At 39.3% G+C, this 14,555-nt stretch overlaps 1 protein-coding gene across 7 annotated transcripts in view; it reads right to left on the bottom strand.

Moving 5' to 3' along the window:
• Positions 1 to 2,017: 2,017 nt before the first annotated feature.
• The window catches only part of LOC129727774 (potassium voltage-gated channel protein Shaw-like), a 263,098-nt gene continuing 250,560 nt past the window's right edge, over positions 2,018 to 14,555 (bottom strand). For all 7 annotated transcript variants that reach the window (XM_055685929.1, XM_055685928.1, XM_055685930.1 and 4 more), the window contains 4 exons: positions 12,325 to 12,493; positions 3,678 to 3,773; positions 3,425 to 3,532; positions 2,018 to 3,347 (listed from right to left, as the gene is read on the bottom strand). In XM_055685929.1, the coding sequence (XP_055541904.1) occupies positions 3,124 to 3,347; positions 3,425 to 3,532; positions 3,678 to 3,773; positions 12,325 to 12,493 (597 nt within the window). In that variant the 3' untranslated portion in view covers positions 2,018 to 3,123. The remainder of the gene's footprint in view (positions 3,348 to 3,424; positions 3,533 to 3,677; positions 3,774 to 12,324; positions 12,494 to 14,555) is intronic.

Here is a 14,555-nt window from a genome sequence, read left to right as displayed (position 1 = left end):
ACCTAGCGTCCGCATGTCACTGGTGCAGTTTTGGAATCAGAATTATGGGGCGCCGGCCGCTGTCGTAATATTGACACCAACAAAAAAATGCATATTTGCAAGGTTTTTTCCGCTAGCAGCAGCATAAACATCGGAAACAGAAAGTGACAACAACAATAAGTTAGTGTCGACTGTGCTTGGGAAGAGAGGTAGTGATTGGCTGCGCGGTATGATTTAGACAATCGATATTAATTACCAATTTTTCAATAGTGTATCTCAAACACTAGTTTGTTTTTGTTACATAAATTTAACCGTAAAAGAATTTCTGATCGATTGATGCCAAAACCTCGAAAACCTGATTATAGATGACTGCAAAATAAGCGCTCAAAACCTGACCACTTTTCCCTGGTTTTCCCTGGTTGAATTACTAGATTTTCAAATTCAGGGGCCTAACTTCGATGTAGACGTTAGTCAACGTCAAAAATGAAAAAACTGGTTCTCTGATCTTCTATTGGGTGTTTCATTATGTCTAAGCACGTTTCCAAATAAATAGTATAAACACAAAAGTAAATTTTTATTCCACTTTTATTATCTATAAGGTCTTCTTTAGGTTGCATTGCATCAATTCAAAATTTAAACTTAGTCAATCGTAGGCCAATGATCAAGTTTTCGATTGAAGAATACCCAAATCTGCTGATTTTACATATTTCCTCAAATATGATTGGTAAGAGCTCAAAAAATCTCGATTGGCACTCTCAGACGTAAATAGAGGTATTCATTGTGTCTGTTTCTACGAATGACTCGGAAAGCATGACACAATCACATATGGCTTGCCAAACCATTGTCTTTTAACCGAACTTTTCGGTAAAAATTGATGTCTCCGCCTCGTCAACAGTCTCGCCATCCCGAACCGTCCACAAAGCGGTTAACAACTTTCGCGCTCTTGGTTTGAAGTATGAGGCTTAATTTGGACTCCGCTTCTGCTTTCTTTGTTTCTTATATGTCTTTAGACCTAATCTTACCTCGGCGGTACTGAGAAGTGACCCTACTTTTTAGGCCACATCCCGAACCGAGGCAATTTTTCTCCTGATGTAAGCACGCAAAACTTTCCGGTCCAAAGTTTCGTCTACCGGATCTGGTTTACATCCAGATTTCGGCTTGTCCTGAAAGCTGCATCCTTCAACGTACTCCCGGAGCGCGTTTCGAACCGCTGCCATGCTTACATCCTTCATTTTCGCCAATTGACTCAGCGAAGCGTAAGGGATAGTAAACCTTTTGTGCACAGTCATTTCAGGTTGTTCTGGGGAATGCTTAACATTGTCACGAAACCAACGGAAACCGGCGCTCATTATAGACGGAATCCTAAGTTAAACAGTAAACAATAACTCACAGTGGGGATTATACGGACTTATCAGGGGCATGTCAACATCGTGCTTAGACATAATAAAACATCCTATGAATATATATAGATGCAAGCAGTTTGCTCGCGAGCTGATCTGAAGAGTTAGTTCTTTGAAAGAACGAAATATTTTGACCGCATTCGAAAGAACTGTTCATTGTTTATGTCAATTTATGGTCTAAATTTTATTATGACAAATAAATCGTTAATTTTAGCAATGAAACATGAAATGAAAAATACGTCCGCAGGTCAACGTTCTGCGGTGGTGTATTGGAAACGCATCTGACCGGAGATTGAAAGTTATAGTTTCCCACCCTTCCCAGTTGCTGAAGTTTTTTTTTTATAGTTTCTCCTATCATATTTTTAAGTTAATTTTATTTTCTATTTTCACCGCTACATTTACTCCTTGGAACCAAAAATTATATAAATTTCTTTTGGATGAGGCATGTCAGTCTGATGATATGCAATTGAAATCGGTTACAAAATGCGGTTTGGATTGGAATTACGATTGAAAGTGTAATTGGAATTGAAGTGAAATTAGTAACGTTTTCATTTCGCTGACACTATTTTTCGTGCTGTGCGTCATTTAGGAAGAAGAACGTGATATTATGCAAAAACGAGAAAAAACTGCACACGGCATAGTTGTCAAAATAGTTTGCTAGTCCATTTATATAAGATTTCCAATGAGAATTCAAAAACTGTTTCCGCTGCGTATCAACTATACAATAGACTAAATATCATTTTGTTTTCTCAATAGCATTTATTGTTTGTTCGACTCCTACAACGATGGCTTGAAATCATCGGAAAACCTACGGCGGTGTTCACGAATAAGATCACTTCTTCTTGAGTTACCTATAAACCTTAGCTATTCTATTCCGTTTTAAACTTTGCAAAACTACAAATACTCAATCAACTTCCTTTTTAATGCATCCTTTTTTCCTCTCTCTCTCTCTCTTTTTCTTCATCGCTCTACAATATCCTTCCACCTTTTCAAGTCAAACCATTTACTTGCAACAAACAACTCTCACAATCGAGTCGCACAACTTCATTCCTACAACCGTACCGCTCACTTGCGTTCAGTTCGAGCGCTTCCATCGTTAGGAAATATTTATTTCTCCTATTACCTAGCTCTCACTGGTGAGAGAGGGGGGTACGTTACGTCTTACTAGACTAGGTGGTGGTGGGGACACGAATACAATAATCTGTTGTATCAGCTTAAACTTTTCGCCGAACAGCTTGGAGCTTCACGCTAGAAAAATAGTTGTACATCTACGTCCTTACCAGCATTCGTTCGTATCAACTGCTCCTATTGCTGCTGCTGCTGCCTTTGTTATTGACTGCTGTATCACTGCTCGGTTCTGGTGCACAGCAGATTGAAATAGTTTCGCTCTGTGCCACCCGCGGGGACGCCCGGCATGGCTCCTAATAATGTGCCAGTTTTTACAATTGTGAATGATTTTCGTTTCTTTTCTTCGCTCGTTACTGGTTGTAACAGATTTTTACACTTGCCTGTTTATCTGCTGCCTGTGGATGAAGTTTTTGCGTTCTTTGTAACTTTTTTTTTTTTGTTTTATACAATAAGGTGTTGAGACTGGTTTTGCTCTCCACAGGAGGTTAATTACGAGTAACCACGCGACTCCATCGGAATTGTTTCTTCTTTAATTTGTGTTTAGGGAATCGGAAAAGCAGCAACAGCAACTGAGGCAGAAACCTTCTTTTTTACCACCAGTAAAGCTTAAACCTTCCTAGACTTCGTCTTCACTGGCAGAATCATGACCACAGTTCGATGAATATGAATTGTTTTGCAGGGTAACTTTCGGTTCCAGTGGTATATCCTCCTGTTGCAGGGTGGCGGTCACTGCACTGGATGCCGCTGCCGCTGCACAACCGGTCATCATCATCGACGTCGTTGTGGTCGGTGCTGCGGTCGTTGCCATTGACATTCGATTGCCATCCCGACGGTGGTCCACTGAAAAAAGATATGGGAAATGAAGCGGTTTGATGTGATGATCTAAAAGGCACATAATGCAGTGTTGTTTTTCTTACCCAGCGGAACCAGCAGTTTCGGTTGTAATGGCAGCAATAAATCCACATTTCCGGTCGTGGGCTGCCGGGGCTGGAGCGAGTTCAGCTGGGGAACATTAATAAAGTCACCTGCCGTGACCAGCGGGGGAAGTCGCAAATCGATGGAGTAACACGAAGCACCGTCAGCAACAGCAGCAAAGATGAAAGGGAAAGTTTATTTGATTAATTAGTGCGGGTTAATCAGCCCAATCGTGGCTTCAGAGTTCCCACATACCTGGCTGCACGAGAGAGGGCGGTTTCATCACGGCCAGTCCGGGCACGGAAGGACCTTGCAGGGTGAGACCTATCACGTTTACACCATTCACGTGCCCTGGGAAACGAAAATAGAGAGCAAAAAAACATAGCGTGAGGTTATAACAGACTAAGAAATGATAATCAATTGCATAAAGGATGACTGGCGATTCGTACGCCATTTGTGTCGTGTGCCGGAAGGCAACGAAATGAATGAGAATGCCGAACTACCAGCTTTCGTTGCCGGCATCATCAATTCTTCGCTTCATTGGAGCTCCGCTGGCAGCAGAACTGTTTAGGATATCATTCCCTCCATTAGTAGGGGCAATCACAACTGAAATGTAATCCCTTGCGAGTAACAATGGGAATGTGGCGGATTAAGAAGAAACTGGGGGAAATGAAGTAAAACAAAGGATCGGTCCGGTCGGTAGCATCTGGGTGGTAGAAAATTGGCATCATGATAATGGTAACTCGAGCCCGATGGAGTGTATGCTGCATCATTAATTTATTTCATCACTTGCGCAGTACTATTCCAGAGTAAATCTGACCACTTGGAAATCTTCGATTCTACAACTAGTTGGCAATTATCAAATCCAATTGTAATTACCGTTATCGGTGGAATATAAAACCCTGACGGGGCGAGATGAGAATTTTCTTTCTTCATCATGGCTCAGCAGTTTTCTTCATCACTGAATCATGGCGAAGAGAGAGTGCTTAACTTTCCGGTTCTCATTACCGGTCCACCATCCGCGTACCGGGCGCTTGCCTGGCGTAAGCAAAAACATTCATTTTCCACTTGAACACACCTTCACTGCAGCACACAGCCATGCACACACACACAAAAACACGACTAAGTTGGACCATTTGTTATTACACATGAACACAGAGCACGATTTTGTCGTACGGTTGCAGAAAGTGAAGGTCCTGTCCTGTTGAGAGGAGGATACAACAAAAAAAAGTATCAACTTGTTTTGTTGCTGCTTACACAACTTTCTGGCCCCTCTGGTTCGGCTTCCCGACAGCTGAAGCCATTCTTCCGAGGTGTTTCTCGTTGTTTCGTGCTTCTTAGTGGCAGGTAGTTACACACTGCGGATGCAGTCGAGTGATAACACGAACAACTCTTGACTTAAGTTGCGCTCTAATAGTTTGTCGACGATAATTTACTGTTAATGATTTTACCGTGTTGTGTGGCAGGGCTGCGTCTGGGGTGGGTTGGGGTGTCTCTCGCAAGGAGGCAACAGCACTTGAAGGTAAACAACTAAATCGGTGATGAAAAAAGAGCGAGCGGTGGTGATTTCCAGTTGTAGAAAAAACAGAGTTTTTTATTCGTTTGTTTTCGCAGTTCCACTCCCTGAGCGCGGGAACTTTTGAATCTTGACGCTAATCAGCGAACTTTGATGATTGCGTTGAAATGTCTTCCATTAAGCTAAGTTTAAGCTTCGTTGCTATGAACTTTTAAAGTGTCTTACTCTCGGCAGTAAGTACGAACTCTGCGTCTAATTAACAGAATGGTAATGATCTCCGAGAGCGAAATTATAAATAACTTTCGGCTCTTATTCTCAAATTACTTTTGAAAATAGTAGTTCCTGTTTTTGACAAGAAAATGAGCAGATTTAAACTTATTTCATTCAATTTTAAGGAAAAATCTCATCCCCAATTTTTTTCTTATAATAAAATGTACGGGCTGCTAATAATGCAACGCGTTCATTTTTTGTTTCATCAAGCAAAGCACTCGACGTTATGTGCAATAAATACATCGCCTGAAAACAACACATAAACACACTGCCGCTGAACACCGATACTGTATGCACGTATGAACACTGCTTTTTTTCGTGTTTCGATGAATCAGCTGTCAAATTGCATGTAAAATTGATCCAGTGATCCAGCTAATGCTGGCTTCACTTATGTTGTACGAAAACGTCAGTGATGCCACCGGGTTGGTAACAGGTGCAACATATGCGACGCCATGTGTTGTTTCTGGGGAACATTTTTCGACAGTGAAAATTTTGCATGAAGTTTTAACGACTATTATTAGATAGTCGTACTCCCGTAACATGGTGAAATATATGACAGAATGTGTTGTTACTTGACTTATTGCTTTTTAAATAACAGATTTGTTACCAAAAGTGCAATTTTGCGTTATTGCTTTCACAGTAATAAGGAAAAATTGCCAAAAAAAACAGAGCTAATATTGAAATCCACCAAAATACCACTAGATATTCACCTAAAAACATTAACGTGAAAATTCATCCAAAAACACACGAGAATTTCGGATTCTGCAATGAAGCTTGCGAAAACGTAAACACGTGAGAAAACCCATGTAAATTTACGAATAAGCGTGTAAAAATAAATAAACACCGTAAATGGCAGTTATGACAAAATCCGCTTAGAACCACGTTTAAAATTGCACAGATTATGGAATCCGCGCAAAAAACTCTGAATTTTCGAATGACAAAAGGAATACCCCGAGCATGAACTGAAACCGGCGTAAATAAATAATGTGGGAAATTCGACTTTAGCGATAAAAAGCACATGAAGCTCGAAACCGCCGTAAAAACCATGAAGTTGCCGAGATTGGGCAAAACGGCTGCATAAAACTTAAAACTTGTTTCTCAAATTAAAAGTTGGACATAGAAAATATAAAAATGTTCGTTTATTATTTTGGTTTGCCTAATCCAAACTGCCGTGCCATCCGCTTAACCCCTTTTATTAAATTTTGTACAGTGGTCTTATCGACCTTATTCGTCGCCAAACGCCAGCTAGATTTATTCTGCTGCTCGTTTTCGATGGATTTATTAGTTTTTTTGATATTTCGTTTGACCAAGTCTCAATACCGTTGGATAGAGCGGAAATCTGAGCTGTTAGGAGGGTTGTGGTCCTAGGGTATCACAACCACGTTGTTCGCATCGTACCACTCGATCGCCTTTTTCCCATAGTGGCAGCTTGCCAAGTCCGACCAGAACAGCACAGGCCTTTTATGTTGCTCTAGGAATGGTAGCAGGCGATTCTCCAGGCACCCCTGGACGTAGATCTCTTGATTGACGGTTTCGTACTGATGAAAAAGCCGCTTTTTAGACCACACGTACATATGGCCTGCCAGACGAGGTATTTCTTCGGGAACTTCGATAGTTTGATGGTTTTGAAAATTTAGGCCACCTTTCCTTTTCCTGGTACGGTATAAAATTCCTGTCTGCTTGAAATCAGATTCGACACCCACGGTCGAACTTTGTGAGCAGATTACAGTTTTCTGAACCACCGCTTTGCCGAGATATTTTGTTCGAAATCTGGGTTCGTCACCTTCACCATCTTAAACGTCGACAACCTGGCTCGTTTCTTGGCTCGCCGCACGTTAGTAAAGGAGACAATGAGCTTGCCAGTGACGTATTTGAGGTTAGGATTCCACTTATAATTCGTTGCCACCTTCTTCATCGTTGCTGCTACGTCCGAATTACGATTGCCGCCATTTCTAGGCTTCCTGGCGGTCGACAGACGCGCCCCGAATAGTTTTAAAATATATGATACAGTCGGTTTGGCCACATCCAGTAATTTTGCCAATTTGGCGTGCGAGAACATCGGATTCTCTTGCTGCGCGAGCAAAATTTTGACACGCTGTTCCTCTTGCTTGGACGCCATTTTGGAACTCATTTTAGCAACCATTGTATATACACTCAACTTCCAAATGCAACATTTCATGGTTTTTTTTTAATGCATGTTTAACAGAAATACACCAATTTGAAGTCGACCAATTTTTGCGCGTTCCAGTCTTTATCTACTTAATCTCTTAAATCTGCGTAAGTAAACTGCGTAAAAAGTATAAAAGTATACCGAACTTGAAATGAAAATTCTCGCCAAACATGTGAAAAGGGCCCATGTGCCATATGTAAACAAGCCAAGATTTGTTGATTAGAAAAAACTTCTTTTATCAACAAATCTTATTTGTAGGGACAGATAACGCTTGTATTATTCACAAAATGAGGAAATTCGGCTTGTTTACAAATGGCACATGGGCCCTTTTCACATGTTTGGCGAGAATTACGAAATCGGCGTTCTGAACTTACAAAAAGTTTTGTTGCGTCAACTTCCAAAATCTTTGCGAAAAGCTGTATAAATCCCGAACTATAAATTGTATGATAAATTGAATGATTCCAAAAGCCACATAAACTCCAAAAATCACAGGAGGGTTGTGTGCAAAGCCACGACTGCAAGGTTGAAGTAGAATACTTTTACACAGCTCTACTTACGGCTGTACATTAACCTACGGCCAGGCGAATCGGTTCGCGCCGCTTTCCGCGTTTAGCCTGGCAGAGGCCTAATGCGCACGGCCAACACAATAGAGAGGTGTTTTCACATTGAAAATTAGACACGGCTTTACTGGAGTAAGTGTCGGCAAATGCATCTACCGCGAATACCGCCGCTATCGTACAAAAGCGCGTCGTTTCATGTGGGGAATAATATCAACAACGAAAAATGACGCGCGTCTAAGCACACCCGAACTGTTTCGCCGTGCCGCTTCCATTTACTTCCTTATAACATCCGCCTCATGGAAGTACCGGCTGCACCTACCGCTTAGGCTGTACCTTACTGCTACTGGTACCCAAAACTATTAACTCTTCAAATTAAGTGTTTTATTTGTCCTCAAAAGAACAACTGTTCAATTCCATATCGGATATAATGCAATCGCATCTCTGTGATATTACCGACAGTAATATTCTTCTGAACAAAATGATTTATCTTTTCCATTAGAGGAAGTGCCAGTTGATGAACGGCAATAATCTCGCCGGATCGCTCGCGTTGGCGTTCGTTCTCAGGCAGAGGCCTGAGACGTGGTGACCAACCACAGGGCAAGTGATTTCGTGACCTTCCGACTAATGAATGTAGCTAGTTTTCCCAAAAACATTTTTTTTATAGCCGGAGGGTGCTACGAAATAGGCCACGCCTTTCAGTTCAGCTGTTCCATTCCCTAATGTTCTTCAGACAAATTATTCCACAATTCGCATATGATTTTTGTATCTCACACACGCAACGGTTTTAACCCGTATCTTATTGCGGCTTGTAACATCAAGCGATTTCGTTTGCTCGCTGTTGCGTGTTGCATCATGTTGCAACTTGGCAGCTGGGAGACGACGAAATTCTGTTCATGCTGATTGATTGAATCGACTTCATATAAGCTCTGCATAGTCGAACTAACTGCTTTTGTGAATGCGTTCTAACAGGACAATTTATTATTCAAACTCGGTTATGCTGATCGCTGCCTTTGCGCTGCCCCTACCGTGAGGGGTTTACTAAATAAAGTAAAAATTAGACAACTACAACACAATTTGATTGAATTCCGCACAGAATGTGTGCTTGTGTTGATGCCAGAAAATTCAATTATTTGTTTATTTGCCTTGAAAAAGGCATTTTGCGGTTCAACCTCTGAGCTGCCTCAACAGTGGGGGAATTAAGATACACGGACAACATGCACTGTGGAAGCTATGTCACATTCAGTAGATTAGACGGGTGCGACAGATTTAAATTGCTGTTGGATACACAGAATGCTTGCTTGCGTTGTCAAAAATTATTAACTTTCAATGACTTGTTTATTTGCCTTGAAAAAGGCATTTTGATTTTAAAAATTGGATTTCCTGATGACAATCCTCATGCTGCCTCAACACGGGGGGAATAATGGCAGTCTGGCGACACACGCTGAGAGGAACCGCGCTGCTCCTGAGACGTGGTGACCAACCACAGGGCTAATGCTGCTGCTAAGGAAGGACGACTGCTGTTGTCGCTGTCTAGAACTATTATGGGCGGCTTCGGCTGAAACAGGCTCTTATATAGGCCAAATAGCATGTTTATATGATTCTGTCGACCGTGCTTGGGAAGCAGTCATATAACGACCAACCATAGGTCGAATTTTTCGTTTTGACAAGGTTTGACTATTTTCAATATGTAGTACAATAGTGAGAATAATAAAATTACAATGATCTTCTTTTGGGAAGAATCTTAGAAGATTTTCTAATCTACTGCTACAAGAACGAAGGAAATCCATCAAATACTAACCGATTTATTAGCATTTAAAATTGGACATATTTTTCACTTTTTTCGGTTTTAGATTTTCATTTCACATCCCTATGTAGCCGAACTTCCTGAGAGAAGTATTCTACTTCAAAACTCGCAAAAGTACGAAAATTCTGAAGTCTCCAAAATCCCCTTTGAAACCGTGTATATTACGAATTTCACGTGAATCACCATATAAGTTTCAATGATAAACTACGCAAAATATAGAAAACTACGTTACAGAGACAGCGTAAGTCCTTAGATTTCGTAAAATTAAAAACCGCGTAAATTCGAAAATCCGCATGAAAGAATGCATAAATTGCAAACTTCAGATGAAAGTTCTGTAGTTCACATATGCTTCGAAATCAGCGCAAAAAACTGCGTAAACTGCAAAATTCATATATATTCTACCATTACGGTGAAAACCTGCGATAATGCTGAAATCCGTTTAAAAAGTTACGAGGGAGAAAATGTCGGAAGCTGCTATGGTGTGCAAAAAATTTTAAACTCTATATCAGAAGTTAAAAATAATGAGAAATGGGCATTTTATGAAATTTATGAAAGTGCGAAAAAATATTAAAAAAAAAAAAATAAAAATGTAACTCACTGCCGTTCTACGCATATTTGTCCCATGTTGAAAATCATGCAAACGAGAAAAACGATGTTAAAGCTTTTCAATGCGTTTACGCATTGCGCCAATGTGACAAATGCAGTCATGGGTTTTTTGGCAGTTTTATCTTGCAATATACTGTTTTCAATAAATCTAGTTGAATGTTTTGCGGTTTAACACTTTTTTCCATAAAAATACCCACTGGGACAATAATGCCGAGAAATTTTCCTTCCAATAGGTAATTTCTACGCATTTCAGTCCCACCACATGCATTCGATGTTTCCCAATACAAAGTTCGTTTTGGGGTTTAATTTTTCACGAAAATGATCGCGCTAATCGGGTTGTCTTTATAAGCAGGTGACGATAGTCGAGATAAAAGTTTAGGTAATTGAATAAGTATCAGATGACTTACTATTACAAAAGGGAATCGTTTTTTTCAGATTGCCCATATTTGAACGTTGTTAGGCTTTTACCATTATGGCTACACACAAAAGACAGTTCTTATAACTTTCAATTAGTATGAATCTCATGCGTTTATCTTCTTATGCTCGAAAAGGAAAGGCATTCAGATTACAAACCGGCACACAAAAAATGTACCTCATCCTTAAATCTTCCTGTCTCCGACATGGTGCTTCATCCAGTGAAACTACGGAGAAGGTACATTCCTTGCATGATGAATATCGGTCTAACCCTGCCTTATTTTGATTATTTTTGTGACTAAGAGAGAATATCTACTACGGCAAAATGTAGTCGTAAATAAATGAAATTAGTTTGTGTAAGAAATAAAAATTAAAAAAAAAAATTTAAAAAAAATAAAAAAAAATGAACAAAAAACCTGAAAAATTCCACCCTTAGATTTCAATATTTTTTTTTTCGCAGAAAAAAATTGACTTTAGGCAACAATTTTTACCATAAACGCGAACAAGAAAATGCAGTTTTTCCTCATTATTATATAAAACTGCAGTATTTTCCGTTAACAATTTACCTTACTCTTTGCGCTCTTGTAATTATTAGTAATCCCTGTTTGTTAACGCTTTGACGTTAGATTATGAAGTATTTTGTTGTGCAGGCCCGGATTTAAGGGGGGCAAAGAAGGCAAATGCCCGGGCCTTCTGACACGAGAGCCCCCCCCCCCAGACCTCTGGGCCAAACGTAAAGACAGAGTGAAGACCTTTTTTTTGTTTGTCACCTTTCAGCAACGTCATTTCAAAATTTAAAATTTTCTAACTCCTAATTTTTTTAAGAAAACAGAGTCCCTCGAAAATATTTGCACCCTTGCCTCCCAGCATTTGAATCCGACCCTGTTTTTGTATGATCTGATTATTCTACGAATGTTAGCCTTATGTTCGTAAAATTTTTATTCATTCAACCAATTGCTTAAAATATTTTTTACCGACCTTATCGTTTGTTATTTACTACACTAGAGCAGTATATGACACTCAATATGGTAAAAATCAATGAAAGACAATTTGTTAATTGCCTAAAATTAGTAACTAATAGTAATATTTTTAGTTTCATCGCAACCGCCAAGATAGATTTTCATTTTCAATATTTTACTCATTTATTTAATTTTCCAGCCTCAAAAATCAAACATTTTGAAGCTATAGTACCGTAATAGTAAATTGTGTCAAATTTTAGAAAGCGGAGTTCTACATGAATGCGTTCCTTGTTGATCAGTAAATAATGACTTCGAAGCCCTTGAGATAGCCGTACAACTGCTTTTTGTTTTTAAAGCTCGATTAAAAGCTTTATTGACTTAACCAATTCGTTTACCTATACATTTGGAATTTAGAAAAATAAAATAACCTTCGACTCAATATTAGGCAACCAGTCACCCAACGAATATTTTCGCTACCGAGAATCACGACCATACATACTGGAACGAAGCAAACAGAGAAGCTTTTCCCACTCGAAAAGCTCCAACCGTTTTAGATATCCCAGCTGCGGGCGAAAAGCGGGAAAGCTCCCAACAGCAACTTACCGATTTTCGCTCCTCCGAAAGCGTCCTTAAAGATGGCCGGGTGTGTCGGGTGGGTGTGTTGATGTTTCATCGCGTTCACCCTCCGGTTGGCCGCGCAGTTCTCCCGCTTGCGTCTCGGTTGCTCTACAGGTAAAACTCGCCGACGCTTCTTTGGCAGTTTCGAACGGGCCTGTGGGAAGAAACAAAATATGTAACTGATTGAAACTGGCTACGTGTAGATGTGTAACATGAAAAGAACCGAATGACTGCAATCTGTGTGCCTTATCCATCTGAAAAGGAGGGTTAATTGTAAATTCGGCTTGGGTAAAAGTCACGGTCTCAAATGTAATAAAGTCAGCTCGCGAACTTTTTTATGACTTCGACTTTATTTTTTTTGGAATTCTGGCAACTGCATTATCACCAACATTTTACAGTTACAATGTTTGCCACTGTCGATTCCCCAGGCCGTGTGTCTGCACAATTACACTTCCTAGTAATTCGAGCTCTAGATACAGCAATTAAACTTATCCATTAAAAGTTGTACACTTCCGTCGGTAATACACGAAAAGTTTAAGCGACACTCAACCAATTATCAGCGTTGTAGCAGCCGTTCACAATTGCTTTATTATTCAAAAGCAAAATTAAAAAGAAATATTTAGAGGCTCGACATACGTATCATAAAAAAGTTCAGCAATCTTTGGTCGGAAAAAAGTAAACATTTCAAAGCCGTTAAAAGCATTCCCTGGGGATGGGGAGGTGGAGGAACGATTTTCCTCACCGTCAACTCTAGTGCGCGTGAATTTTCATCCATCAAGTCAAACAGAAAAAGTTTTCTTTACTTTGGGTTGCGCCAACCTGCCAGCAACACTTTCGGTGGCGATAAATGTACATCAAATTTGCCCGCCTTCGGTTTACGGGTGACTGCCACCCGCAAGGTGAAAATATAAGAGAGTGTGTTTTTGCTCTCTGCCTACTTATCGCTGGTTCGTGAAAACGAGTTGAGCAAGGAAGTCGCCACAGTATGACAGGAAATTTTGGCATGTTATTGCGGTGTAGGATGTAGAGGGGCTCGTGATGTTGATGTTAGCTCCCCTTCGGATTGGTGAGCATGTTTTGAAGCTCAGCTTGGCTAATATTGGTAACATTAGCGTAATTGGTGAAAATGGTAATATGACGGATTCCGTACCAACTCGACAAGATATTGGCGGCGCTCTTTCAGAATTAAATACAGGTTATAAAAATAGCTTATCTACTATATAAAAATGGAATTCCGTAACGCTTGATCTTATTGATATTATTCCCTCAGTCGCTGAGGTGTACAGTACATTTTGAACCGTTCTAAATCAAAAATCATAAGCGGTGACAGTAGGTTTTTTAACATGGAAATGTTCGCTGATGTTCAGGAAAGACATTTGAGAAAAAATAATAGGTATCTAATTGCTAAAACTTGAGATATTATTCACAAAACTACGTAAAAAATGCAAATTTATGACGTTCTGTGCTAAATTTGCCTCTGAATCAAAATTCAAAGCGATGACATATGATTCTTTTGTCACTAAAATGTTTGTTAATGTTCAGGAAAGACATTTGAGTAAAAATAATTAGTATCTGATCACTAAAACTTGAGATATTATTCACAAAACTACGTAAAACATGCAAAATAATGACTTTTTATAGTTAATTCGTCTCCAAATCAAAATTCAAAGTGATGACAGGTGATTCTTTTTTCATTAAAATGTTTGTTGATGTCTCGGAAAGACATTTGAGAAAAAACAATAGGTATCTAATTACTAAAACTTGAGATATCATTCACAAAACTACGTAAAACATGCAAAATTATGACTTTCTGTGCTAAATTTGCCTCTAAATCAAAATTAAAAGCGATGACATATGATTCTTTTTTCACTAAAATGTTTGTTAATGTTCAGAAAAGACATTTGAGGATAAATAATTAGTATCTGATTGAGATATTATTCACAAAACTACGTGGAACATGCAAAATCATGAATTTTATGCTGAAATTGCCTCTAAATCAAAACTCGAAGCAGTGATGTGATTTTTACTATAATAAAATGTTCGTTGTGCTTAGGAAAGATATTTGAGGCAAAAATAATAGGTATTTGATTATTTGAAATTTAAATATTTGCCATAAAACCACATGAAAAATGCAATACCATAATTTTTTAAGCTCAATTTGTCTCTAAATCGAAATTCAAAGCGATGTCACGTGATTTTTTTGAATAAAATGTTCG

This window comes from Wyeomyia smithii, chromosome 3 (genome assembly GCF_029784165.1).
Source record: "Wyeomyia smithii strain HCP4-BCI-WySm-NY-G18 chromosome 3, ASM2978416v1, whole genome shotgun sequence".
Classification (NCBI taxonomy): Eukaryota; Metazoa; Arthropoda; class Insecta; order Diptera; family Culicidae; genus Wyeomyia; species Wyeomyia smithii.
This window is presented reverse-complemented; position numbering and strand designations above follow the sequence as displayed.